The following is a 13,707-nucleotide window of genomic DNA, read 5'->3' as shown; positions in this document are numbered from 1 at the left end:
ATATATTAACTACTCATTGAATCCATTAAATGAGAAAATGTGAAATGCTTTCATCGATGTCAACAAAGTATCAAAATTAGGTCATTGTAATCAGAGTAACAGGTAGACAAGGACAAAAAGAGTAAAGATGAGTCATTCTGGATCAGCCTTTCCTTTTTCTTTTCAGTGAGAGAAGCATCGTTTTCTGACAAAATGTATATCTATGTAGCCACATAGAAGTTCCAAAGTTAAAGCAATGCTGTGGAAGGTCTCAGTTTGTTCAATGAGATTAACTTAGAGCAAAAAATGGCATAAACTCAAATCCATGGTCAGTTTTTTAATGACACCTGGGCCATCCAGTGGTTTCCCAACAAGGCTTTCCTAAATTCAGAGAAAACAAACCAAATTATCCATTGTGGACAGTTGAATTAGGAACATTTGGTTGATTTAAGTTGCATTTTAAATGATTTTAAATCTTAAATTACATGTGGACCTTATTGAAATATTAATGTATATTATGCACTCATGCCCATTTCTTAACACATAGACTTTTTTTTTTTTTTTTTTTTTTTTTTTTTGTCAGTGAAGTTAAAATCAAAGGTTGGTGGTCACCTCTAAGGTAGCCAAATCCTTGGAATGGTTTTCTCAGTGCTTCTCTGGAGGCCCCCTGTGGGGGTGGGAGATGTGGAATCTAAACCAGACTGATGGTTATTAACTAAGATGGAGCTGCTTCCACCAGGAAAAGTCCTTCCAACCCCACTGCCCACATCCAGAGTCAGCCACAGACTCTGGACCAGTCGCATCCTAGTAACTGACTCCACAGCCCTTACTGATACTGTGGTTGTTTTGATTGTGGGGAACTGGAACTTCTAGAGCAAATTTTATTTACTTGTTATTTTTTTAAATATATTTTATTGATTTTTTTTTTTTTTTCAGAGAGGAAGAGAGAGGGATAGAGAGTTAGAAACATCAGTGAGAGAGAATCATCGACCAGCTGCCTCTTGCACACCTCCCACTGGGGACGTCCCCGGCAACCAAGGTGTATGCCCTTGACCGGAATCGAACCTGGGACCTTTCAGTCCACAGGCCGACACTCTATCCACTGAGTCAAACCGGTTTCGGCTAGAGCAGATTTTAGTTGTCTCTCATCACAGCAGTTGCCCAATGGTTGTGTGCATGTGTAGTGTGTGGAGGTCAAGGGGAGAGGCCTACTTATCTTTGTCAGCACATCAGAAGGTGGTTACTCTTACTCTCATATTTCAACCTTCTAGGTGAACTTCCTTATAAATACTTTTTTGATATTTGGGTACCTGATAATATACTCATGTTTCTGTACCTGAAACAAAAATTTATTATGATCAGGGTTAGTACCAGATCTCAAAATAGTAACACTTTGCTTATCCTGAATTAACCTTGCAATTTCAGGGTCCCCGAACATGGAGAAGAAAAGTGATTGCAGAGACAACATATATGTCACTAAAAAAATGTGTGCATTTATGATTATGCACCATCCCTTTGAATTTCACTCCAAGCTTCTTGGCCCTTATTTTAAGAATGGTTCTACTATTAGACTCGTGACTAGTTGATTTCCCAGTTTTTCACTACCTGCCATTTTATTACAACCTATGTACCAATGGTCTCTGGACCACTAAATATTCTCTATTTAAGTATAATATTTTTAAGAACTGAAGGGCCACACAGATTATCCTAGGAATGTCACATTTTGCAGATGAGTGGTGGGGTCAGGGCACAGCTGATCTTGGAGCTTCTCCTTGCTCTCTGGTTGCTTCTGAGCATGCATTTCTCTTGCAGAATGAAAACCCGTTTAGGAAAAAAAGAGGAGAGCACTACTTTACCTTCTGTGAGTAAAAATGGAAAGAGGGTTGTGGGGATATACAGTTATTGAGTACCTACTGTGTGCAGGCATGGGCCTTTTACATGTACTGACTTCATTGAATCTTTGCAATGATCCTATGAGGAGGTGCTGGAATTACTGCACATCGTGTAGGCCAGGACTTGGACTCAGCTCTGCCAGACCCCAGAGAGAGTGTTTAATGAGCTCTTCACTGCCTTGCGTAGGGTGAGGAGAGTGTCCCAGGAAAACCAGGTGGTGACAGTCAGTCCAGGACAGGAGACAGCTCATGCACAGGGGTAGGAAACCCTCTGCTCTACTTGGGAATCCACACATGCTGAGCAAGGAGCCGCCAGGGCATAAGAGGAGGCAGGGTAGGAGCACACTGGAGAAGGAGATGGGGAGCAAACCCTGAAGGATCTTGACACCCTCCTAGAAGTTTGGGCCCAAACCTTTTGATGTCTTGGAACCTTTATGGGTTTGACAGGCATGTGACCAGATAAGATTTACATTTTACGGGGGGAGGAGGTGGCGGGGGGCTTGGGGGGAGAACACACCCTCTGGTGGGATATAATTGGTACTTTTACTACTTTCTGCTTTTATCTATTTTCCTTTCTCTCCTAACCCCCTTCAAAGCAGATCATGCGATCCCTTAATGGGCAGGAAAAAAGTAAACCAAAATGTCACAGCCCTCCAGGTGGAGAGGATGATGAACTTAGGGGAGCCAGATTGAAGGTGGAGAGGCCCGCTGGGAAGGTAGCTCCAGAGCCCAGGAGACACATGGTGGTAGCCTTCGGCTCCATCGGGCAAGGCTGGGAGAGGAGAGGATGAGGATGAGATACTTTTAGGAGATAACAGCGACCAGACCTGTGGCCTGCAGGGGTGTCTTGCACAACTCTAGAAGGTACAGTCGCATCCGGACCTATGGCGGCTGGTAGCCCTGCATCTGACGGGAGACAGAGAAGGAACTGACTAAAAAAAGTTTTTTGCAGCTGTGCTAGGCATTTTCTCATGTCAATTTGTTTTAGCTTCACTTCTGGACACAACGGAGAACATAGAGGAGGAACAGGTTTGGGTGTAGAATGTGCAGTGGGTGTTAATGGCTGGATTTTGGAAATGTTGAGCTTGAAAGGCATAGGGAGACATCCAGGATCTAGTTGAGTCTTCGGATTGGATCTCAGGAGAGAAATATGGAGATACGAGGGTGAGTGGTAACTGGGGAGGGCACAGTCCATCTCAAGTCTCTGTTTGTAGATGTGAGAGGGGCACTCGCGGATTTGGAGGACTCTCGGCTCTCTGCAATATTCTCTTACCTCCCACCCTGTTGCCTAGGAAGTGATCAACGTGAGCCCCGGCTATCGCCTCTTTCGAAATAGGGAGCAGATTTCCGTCACCTTGGGAGATGAGATGTTTGGCAGGAAAAATCATTTGAAATCGGAGATCATGGACAAAATCAGCACTCACAGGTAATGTCTTTGGACCAACATCCAGCTCCTCAAACCTCTCCCTAGCTGGCTCAGCCTGGCCTAATGTCCATTCCCAGTCCTGCTCTGGAGATGCTGTAAGTCACTCAATGCCTCAGCCCTCTGCCTGCTCCGCTCCACCCGGCCTCTCTGTTCCAATCCCATTCTAGTCAGGATGAAGGTCAACTCTGTGGATCTGGAAAATGATTAGGTGTACTATAATTTGTATTAAAGGAGAGGAGTTTTTCCTGAAAGTAATGAACTAATGAGATATAAATACAATAAATTTGTTGGATGAAAACTAAAAGTCGGGGTTTCTGGGAGGCCTGAGGATACATCCCTTTTTTATTATGTCCAAAGGTACTACTCAGTTCATGCCTCTGGGAGATGGAGCTCAGAATATTCTGGTCTGACTCCCTCCCAGTTGAGTACATTGTCACCCTCTCTGTCATTCAAGTCCCACCCACTCTCTATCCTCCAGTGCCATGTAAAAGCGGTTCCCACATCCTTTTCATTCCACCTCCTAAATCTCTCACGTCTTCTTCCCCTTCCCCATCTACCTACACTATTGCAGTGGTTCCCCAATGAGTGTCTCTTCCTTGGGCTTTACATTGCTATGAAAATTATTTTTTCAAGACAGAAATCTAAAGACTAACAATAGCAACAGAACACACACACACACACCACACCTAGTATATAGGTATAGAGAAAGGATACAACCAGGCTGTTAGCAGTGGTTTCATTTGGGAAGGGATTCAGACTGGGATAAGGCTGAAGGACACATAGGCCCACTACTCAGAGGGGCCATGCATGAAGTCACTCAGATCTGAGCTGGCCTATCGAAACCAGACTCCAGTCTCTGTGTTCCCTCCAGGTCCTGTTTGGTTTGCTGTGCACAGAAGGCCCTGTCCAGGAGATGGGCCATGTATTCACAGTCAAGCTAGCACCCTGAAGCACCTCTTGGCCTCATTAAGAAAGTTGTCACCAGTTGTGGCATAATAAAACACAATAGCCCACAATTGTTTTATTCCCTGGTAAAGCTGTATTGTTTATATTGAAGATCATGCTGGGAATTCCCTATTGTTCAACTTTCTCCTTTCTCATGTCTTAATGTCCTTTCCTCCCACATCCTTTTGTTTTCTCAACCTCTTGAGTCTAGGACCTCTTCTCTGCTGCACTGCACACAGCACTGCCCACCACTCTGTCTACTCCAGGTCAACCAAACAGAGCTGAGTAATCTTAGATATCATGGAGGCTGCAGACCCAGAAGCACAGAAAGCCTTTATCAAGTCTGAAGGCCTCTCTCTCTTCCTCTCTCTTTTAAATTTTTACTATTGAAAGCATTACATACGTCCTTCTTTTCCCCCCATTAATCTCTCCCAGCCCCCTCCCATCCACCTTCCCCAGGCACTAACCATGCCATTGTCTCTATCCACAGGTAATGCATATATGCGTACAAGTTTATTGGTTGATCTCTTCCACTCACTCTCCCCCGTCTTCCCTCTTTGCTTCAACAGTGTGTTCATACTTCTATGTCCCTGGGTTTATTCTTTTAAATTTATTTATTGATTTCAAAGAGGAAGGGAGAGGGAGAGAGAGATAGAAACATCAATGATGAGAGAGAATTATTGATCGGCTGCTTCCTACATACCCCCTACACAACCTGGGCATGTACCCTTGACCGGAATCGAACCCAGGACCCTTCAGTCTGCAGGCTGATGTTCTACCCACTGAGAAAAACTGGCTAAAGCTCTGGGTCTATTTTTGCTCATCAGTTTATTTGGTTCATTAGATTCCACATATGAGTAAGATCATGTGATACTTCTCTTTCTCTAACTGGTAAAAGCCACTCTCTTAAATCTCCTCCTCATCCAGTTTCTGGCCCATTCCTTGCCTATGATTCACTGTCAGCATCAATCCTATCCCCCACCTTCTCATTTCCTAATTTTCTGAACTTCTCCCCCCTCCATTTCAACTATCATTACCAAATCAAGGTCAAACCCTAATACCGTGTTTCCCCGAAAATAAGACATCCTCCGAAAATAAGACCTAGCGCATGGAAAGATAAGACATCCCCTGAAAATAAGACCTAGCGCAACTTTGGGAGAAAAAATTAATATAAGACACTGTCTTATTTTCGGGGTAACAGGGTAGGTTTCTGACATATTCCATTTCCCCTTCTATTCAGTAGTCCACCAAACCACCCCACTCAGTTCTGGCTAACTTACCCAAAAGGGCCATGTTTGAGGCTCAGCCACCCTACTGCCACATTCCTTCTCTCCACTCCTCTTCCCCTCCCTCCCCACTCAGTGATGGTGGAGCAGGTACAGCACGTGGCTTGTCTCTCCCTCATCCATTCATACTCAGGAAGAGGCCTGACTGGCATGAGATAAAGCTCTGTGGGTGACTGAAGAATTGCTTATCCCATAGGACTGATATCATTACTGACCTAGAAGAGCAGATCTCAGATCTGACGATGATAATAGAGCAAATGAACAGAGACCACCAGTCTTCCGAAACAAAGGTGAGTGATCCTTAAGCAAGCTGACATTTCTCTGGGTACAGGAAATACCAAGGTGTTTAGATCATGCTGTCTTCCAGGCATGCTGCCAAGTACTTGACTCACAGGAGCCATGTTGCCCAGGCGAGAGCTCTGAGGATAGGACTGGGGCCACCCAATGGTATTTCTCTGTCTCCATCCTCCTCCATAATTGCAAGAACTCAAGTCCTTCCTCCAGGCCTAGCTGTTTCTGTGAGTTCCCCCAGTGCCTGCAGGGTGTCAACACCATTGTTCTCTCCACAGGATGGGGCACTGGCCATTTCCGGCCTGGCGCTAAGTTAAGCTTCAAAGGTTGTGGAGGCTCTTGCTTAGACACCACGGCAGTCAGCACTTTCAGAATTGCTCAAAAAATTACCCAAAAGCCTTCAGTCCCCACTTCCTGTTGCTACTGAAACTACCAAAGCCAAAACTTCAGATGCCACTGATGTAAATTATACTCTTTGGGTTTCCTGGGGATTTTGGTGAAACCTCCTTTAGATTTTACCATCTATTTTATCATAATGTCTTCTTCCCCACTTCGAGCAGGTGTGCCTGGTGGCTTGCACTGGAGTGATAAACCAGAGCCATAATCAGACCCCCTCCCTTTCTTGCCTGTTGTTATTGAAACGCACTTGTATAAGGTTGAATTCCCAGCGGGTCCAGCCTTCACCCTCTCATGCACCCCAGATGCTTCCGAATCCTACAGGGACCCAGCTTATGACTCAAACTGAACCTTCCCTTACTAATGACTCATTACTACTATAATTATCTGAAAGCCCTGGCAGGTTTGTGGGCTGTGGTTCTTCTACCCAAAGAAAACTGAGTCTTGGGAAGTTAAATAATTAGCCTAAGAGCATTTACCTTTATTGGAGAAAATGCTCATTTTCACTCACTTAAGACATATTTAGAGATTACTTTCATGGAGGGACCTCAGATTGTGATCCTTAACATTCACCTAAAAATAAAAGTCCTTCCACCTGTAAACACCCCAAATTGTTGTGTGACCCTGAACAAGGGAGGAGTGCTGGTGCCACTGTTCAGTCAGAGAGGGAAGGACAAGCCCTGAACCCTTGGGAGCTGACTAATTTGGAAGTGTCCACTCCTCCTGAGACAATGGCCAGAGGACTGGATGTGCTGGCATGGAGGGTCACCTGGAAGTGGGCAGCACTTGCCTGCTGGAACCCAGACATCCTGCCAACGAGTCTTGAACACTGGATTTAAAGTTCTTCGAAGACCTCTTTGGCTCTTTCAGGCCAAGTCATTTGTTTAGGAAATGATTTTTCAATTGAATTCTGTATTTAGGGGGTTTAAGGCCACACTCTTACAAAGAGATTACAGCCCAGCAGAGAGGACCAAGCCTGCTCACAAAACCTGGTGGTGACAGGATGGTTTCTGTGCACCAACACTGTAAGCTGATCACATGCCAGACCACACAGAGCAAGACAAGAATTGTTCTGTTCCTTCATAATGACAGAGAGACACGGGGTGGGGGTGGGGGGGCGGGGGAGCGGGGTGCACCCCTTGAGTCAGAAGGCTTCTCAAAAGTTGCAGACTGGAGAGAGAATCCAAGATGGCTGCTCGGGTAGGCAACTAGCCGCAGCCGCACACAACAATTTCAATAAAATACAACTAAAATATAAAATGGACATTACCCAGAACTACAGGAAAGTCGACTGACTGGAAATCCTACAACAAGAAGCAAGGAGAAAACCAGAAGGAAGTGCGGAGGAGCTGTAAAAGCCTAAGGTATGGAGACACGCGGTGCGCAGAGAGGACGGAGCCGGAGAGGAGGGAGGCCGAGTGCCTGGCTGGCGTTCCCAAGCGGGAAGCAGAGAAAAGCTCCGATTGTGCTGGGCCCAGCTCCAACTGCTCTGAACCCCAATTCTAGGCCACACCCTGGGGACCCAGGCTCACCCATAGGGAGTTGGGCTGTAAGGCGGAGCTCCAGGGAACGGCGAGAGGAGGTCCCGGAGGCGAGCACAGTGCGCGCAGAGAAGGGCCGGCCAGCTGTGCCGCGGGATTGCCCTGACAGGAAGGAGACAGGGGCTCCAGACTGCTCTGAACGCCACCTCCAACTCCACTTCCAACTGAACTGAACCCCAATACCGGACTCATTGGGGGAGAGCATAAACAGTTTGGCAGCAGGCGAAAATCGAGGGCACCTTTCTCTCAGAGGCGCTTGCAACAAGTACTGAAGGACCCTGAGTCTCAGGAGTCGCATAGGGCGGGGCTGACGGAAGCCAAGGCTGTAGGCTCCACCCTGAAACCCCGCCCCATCAGGAAAGCTGCCTGCGAAAATGCCAAAACCAAATAGATCACAAACGAAAGAAATGGAGGACAAAAAGCGACTAGATATAGAGTTCAAAACCACACTTATAAGGTTTTTCAAGAGTCTCCTAGAAAAGGCCGATAAAATAAATGAGACCTATGAGGATATGAAAAGGGATCAACAAGAAATGCTAAGGGATCAACAAGAAATAAAGAATACATTGTCTGAAATAAAAAAATATTTTACAGAGTCCTAAAAACAGAATAGAAGATCGCAAGAATCAAGTCAAAGATTTGGAACATAAAGAGCCAGAAGACACTCCTCTGCAGAAGCTAGAAGGCAAGAGAATCCAGAAAATTGAAGATGATGTAAGAAACCTCTGGGACAACTTCAAACGATCCAACATCAGAATTGTGGGGGTCCCAGAAGATGAAAGAGAGCAAGATATCGAAAACATACTGAAAGAAATAGTGACAGAAAACTTCCCCCACCTGGTGAAAGAATTGGACTTACAAGTCCAGGAAGCACACAGAACTCCAAATAAAAGGAATCCAAAGAGGACCACACCAAGACAAATCATAATTAAGATTCCAAGAGCAAAAGACAAAGAGAGAATATTAAAAGCAGCAAGAGCTAAGCAGGTAGTTAGTTACCTATAAAGGAACACCTATACGATTGTCAGCTGATTTCTCAACAGAAGCCATGCATGCCAGACGGGAATGGCAAGAAATATTCAAGGTGATGAATAGTAAGAACCTACAGCCAAAGATAATCTATCCAGCAAAGCTATCACTCAGAATTGAAGGTCAGATAAAGAGCTTCACTAATAAAAAAAAAACTAAAGGAGTTCATCACCACCAAACCAGAATTATATGAATTGCTGAAGGGGGTTCTTTCAGAAGAGAAAGTAAATAAAGATAAAAATTATGAACAACAAATACGTAACTATCAACAAGTGAATCTAAAAACCAAGGAAACTAAAAAAAAAAATCTGAGGAACAATATTAACTGTTGAATATAATAGAATCAGAGGTATGGAAGGGGAGTGAACTGATGATTCTTGGGGAAAAGGGGAGAGGGGGATGTGGGAAGAGACTGAACATAAACTGTGCACCTATGGATGAGGACAATGGGGGTGGGGAAAGGACAGAGGGTGGGGTGAGAAGGGGGGGGAAAGGAACATTTGTAATAATATGAACAATAAAAATTTATTTAAAAAAAAAAAGTTGCAGACTGGAGTGGGAGTGGGATCTTCAATCCTGTGTTACTGATGATGGCCTCATTTGCAGCTCTCCAATGAAATGGAGAAGCGCTGTGCTGAGATGAAGCAGGACTTTGAAAACAAGAGCAGGTATGTTTTCTGGGGAAAGCCCTTGTGTGCAGGAGGCCCTAAGGCTCCTGCATCCTCCAGGACTTCAGTTCACTGGATTTCAGACGCTTCAAATGGAGCTAGGTAACCAGGGGTGGGGAAGGTGAGATGCATGTCTTTGGAGAGCAGGATGGTTTGATTTGAGGCACAGAAAAGGTTTGGCACTTTCTTATACAATTGTTTCATTCCCATTATAATCTCCTTTTTTGTTGGTTGCTTCAAAGAACCATCTTTTATTTTCTTTTTTCTTTTTTTCAAATTTCTTTATTGATTAAGGTATCACATATTTGTCCTCATCCCCCCCATTCCCATCCCAACCCCCTCCCACGCATGCCCCCAGCCCCCTTTTGTCTGTGACCACTGGTTAGGCTTATATGCATGCATACAAGTCCTTTGGTTGATCTCTTCCCCTTATCCTCACCCTCCTCTACCTACCCTCTGAGGTCCAACAGTCTGATCGATGCTTCCCTGTCTCTGGATCTTTTAAAATTTCCATGTGAGATTTCTGTAGTAGACAGCTGTGGTTCTCAGCCCAACCTCTTCCATCTCCTCCTCTTTCTCCTCTCCTCTCCTCTTATTGCTGCTCTCCCTGGCTGCTAGGTCAGGACCTGGGTAAAATGGCAAGAAGGTATGGGAGGGGCAGGAGCCAGAGCCCAAGGACAAACCAAGAGGAAGTAAATGAGGTGTGTTGTCTGTGTGGGTGAGGAAACCTATAAAATCCCCTCCATGCTACCTTAAAAAACAATTTTTTAAATTAATTGATTAACTTATTTTATTTCCTAACTTATTTATTTTTAATAGAGTTTCATTTTAGAGTAGTTTTATGTTCATAGTTAAATAGAGTGTAAAGTACAGACAGTTCCCATATATTCCCTCACCTCACATCTGCATGTCCTATGGCATTATTGACACCTTGCATTGCTGGTGTGCATTTGTTACACTCAATGAACCTGCACTGACACAATCCATAGTGTACATTAGAGGTCACTCCTGATGTTGTCAACACACATTATATGGCCCTAGTGGATAGAGCATCAGCCAGAGGACCAAAGGGTCCTGGGTTTGATTCCAGTCATGGGCATGTACCTTGGTTGAAGACTACTCCCTGGTCAGGGCTCATGCAGTAGGCAATCAATCAATGTGTTTCTCTCACATTGATGTTTCTCTCTGTTTTTCCTTCTCTCTTTCCCTCTCCCTAAAAATCAATGGAAAAATATCCTCAGGTGAGGCTTAACGGGTAAGGCCTCTAGGCCTGGTGGGCAATCAGGGCTGATCTGTGGGGCAACCAGTGGGGTGATTGGAGTGGGGGGCCACTGGCACCTGCCTTGGCTGGCCTGGTGCTGCCCACTCGCCAGCCCCACCCCCTCCACCACCAGTCGCCTACCTCTACATGGCAACTGGCAGAGCGATGGGGGGAGGGGAGGGGAGGGGAGGGGACATGCCCTGGCACTCGCATTGGCTGGCCTGGGGCCTGGGGTCTACGGCTGGGGAAAGCTCCTGCATTGGGCATCTGCCCCCTAGTGGTCATAGTGACTGGTTGTTCTGCTGGTCATTCAGCTATTTGGTCGATTTGCATGTTAATCTTTTATTATTATATTAGAGGCCCAGTGAACAAAATTCGTGCACTGGAGAGGGTGTCCCTCAGACCAGCCTGAACCCTCTTCAATCCTGGACCCCTTGAGGGCAGTAGGACATTTCTCTCACAATATGGGACTGCTGGCTCCCAACTGCTCGCCTGCCTGCCTTCCTGACTGCCCTTAACCACTTCTGCCTGCCAACCTGATCACCCCCTAACTATACCCCTGCCAGCCTGATCAACACCTAACTGCTCCCCTGCCAGCCCAATCACCCCCAACTGCCCTCCCCAGCTGGCCCAATTGTCTGCAACTGCCCTCCCCTGCTGGCCTGGTAGCCCCCAACTGCCCCCCTCTGCCAGCCTACTTGCCCTTAACTGCACCCACACCAGCGTGGTCACACCCAACAGCCCCCATGCTGGCCTGGCCACACCTAACTGCCCCCCCCCCCACCGGCCTGGTCACTCCCACAAGTCCCCCCTGCTGGCCTTGTCACCCCAGGCAGCCTGCTGGTCATTACTGTTACTGTGACAGTATCCTAGATAATTTGCATATTCCTCTATTATTAGTATATTATTAGGTCTATATTCCACCATTATAGACCATACAGAATAGTTTCACTGCCTTAAACATCCTCTGTGATCTACATATTTATCCCTTGCTCACTGCTAACCCCTGGCAATCATTGCACTGATCTTTTGACTATTTCTGTAATTTTGCCTTCTCCAGAATGCCAAACAGTTGGAATCAGACAGTTGAAGCCTTTTTCAAATTGGTTTCATTCACTTACTAATAGGCATTTAAGTTTCCTCCATGTCTTTTCTTGGCTTGACAGCTCAAATAGCCTTTCATTGTACTACTCATCTTGAACACTGGAATGGAGACTAGAGAGACCTTGGACTCTAACATTACCTATGGCACCCACCAGCTCCATTCACAATAGAGATTGATGAAAACCAGAGTCCTTTTCCCCTTCTCTTCCCCAAAAAAGTGCCTCAAAAAAGCGATGGCCTGCTGGCTTTCTGTGTGAGGGGTTAGAGGTGGGATCAGGTGAATAAAACAGCTCAACTCTGGACTTCTTTTCACTGATGGTTGTGACCTTCCCTCGGGGCCCCACAGGGAGCTCAAAGAGGCTCACACAGCAGAGCTCAGTGAGTTGGAGAACAACTACAAAGCAGCCTTAAATGAAGAGAAGTTGGCTTCCCAAGAAAAACTAGGTATGTTCAGGACCCGGAAGAATGACCATGATGAAGGGGTGGGAGGCTGACTATGTAGGTCTAGGGCTGAGAGATTCTCATGGCCATGATGGGCTTTAGCTAGACTTTCAAGGTTTCCTCTTAAGCTCAGGAGGAGGGAATGATTGAGAATGAAACTGAAAATAGGGAATCCATGCCTACCAATGTCCTTCTGACCCTTTGTATCGAGTCTTAGTTTCCCCATCTGGGAATTGAAGATAGTAATATTGGCCTTTATCAGTGTGATAAAAATGAGAAAGCACTTTTAAAAAATATATTTAAAGTTCTGCAAATATAATACTATTCTAATTCAGGAAGTTTCTTCACCAGAAAAATGATGGTGTCATTAAATTCTAACTGACACACTGTGATTTGTGTGGCCTCATAATTCATATGGGTTGTGTTGGCCATTTATTCCATTGTTTATGCTGTTCTTGAGAAGAGGAAGTGTGTGGTCTTCAGAATTCTGAGTTCATAGGCTAATGTCCACATAGAGGAGAAATTCTATAACCTCTTCTCCCCTTCCACTGCCTTTCTTTTTTTAAGGTAGTATTTATACCTTGCTGATTTCCCAGATTTTTTTTTAAGACAACATGTATGTTTTCAAAATCAGGAAGTGTGATTTTAAAAAGAGAAAGGCAGGTGCATGCTACAAGATTTTGCTTCTCTTCTTCCAAAACTCAGTTCTCAGACTTAGTTCTGAGACTTGGTGTCCATCAGAATTGCCTGGGACTTAGTTCTCAGACTCTGTGACGCATCAGAATCGCCTGCGAAGCATATTATTGACAGATACTGGGGCTCTCCTCTGAGAGCTCAATTCAGTAGGGTTGGGGTGGGGTTCAGGCATCCTATGTTTCTAATAAGCCTCCAGAGAGGTCTCTGGGGTACACCGTGGTTTTACCACTAAGGGGATGAGTTTGATATGGGAAAGGTGTGCCAGAGAGCTCACATTTGAATTTGAAAGTGTGAATTTCAGAGCAATAATGCTTATCCTGTTGTTTTCCTTTTGTCCAGAGGAGATGGGAAAGGAATACAAGTATTTGAAGAATATGTTTTATATATATCAGGTGAGATCCAGAGCTCTTTGTTGGATTACGAGAGTAAGGAGTAAGAGAAGCAAGACACATTCTCTTGCTTGATGATGATGAGATGAATCTAGAGCTCTGCCCCAGAAAATAATTCCATCAGCTCCTCAGCATCCTTGCACCCTAGTGGTACACACTGACTGCGCCCAGGGAGGAGAGTGCACCTTTGGACTATGATGGCTCCCGTGCATGACAAGTCAGTCACCCAGGCCCTAAAGAAGCCCATAGAAAAATAGGTTTGTGGTTACAAAAGTAATACCTGCTCAATGTTATGTTATTTTATTTTTAGTGGTTTTTTTTTTTTAAAGGAAATATGTAGACCAACAGCAGCAACAAAAAGAA

At 45.3% G+C, this 13,707-nt stretch overlaps 1 protein-coding gene across 1 annotated transcript in view; it reads left to right on the top strand.

The window, feature by feature from the left end:
* Positions 1-13,707, top strand: part of FLACC1 (flagellum associated containing coiled-coil domains 1) — a 52,850-nt gene that overhangs the window by 9,971 nt on the left and 29,172 nt on the right. Inside the window, exons 4-9 of the mRNA XM_084892538.1 lie at positions 1,792-1,840; positions 3,164-3,297; positions 5,725-5,818; positions 9,392-9,453; positions 12,165-12,262; positions 13,295-13,347. Coding sequence (XP_084748664.1) covers positions 1,792-1,840; positions 3,164-3,297; positions 5,725-5,818; positions 9,392-9,453; positions 12,165-12,262; positions 13,295-13,347 — 490 coding nt within the window. The remainder of the gene's footprint in view (positions 1-1,791; positions 1,841-3,163; positions 3,298-5,724; positions 5,819-9,391; positions 9,454-12,164; positions 12,263-13,294; positions 13,348-13,707) is intronic.

The sequence above is a fragment of the Pipistrellus hanaki genome (assembly GCF_964339955.1).
Source record: "Pipistrellus hanaki genome assembly, chromosome: 8".
In the NCBI taxonomy this organism is placed as follows: domain Eukaryota; kingdom Metazoa; phylum Chordata; class Mammalia; order Chiroptera; family Vespertilionidae; genus Pipistrellus; species Pipistrellus hanaki.
Note: the sequence above shows the minus strand (reverse complement) of the source record. Positions and strands in the feature narration are given on the sequence as shown.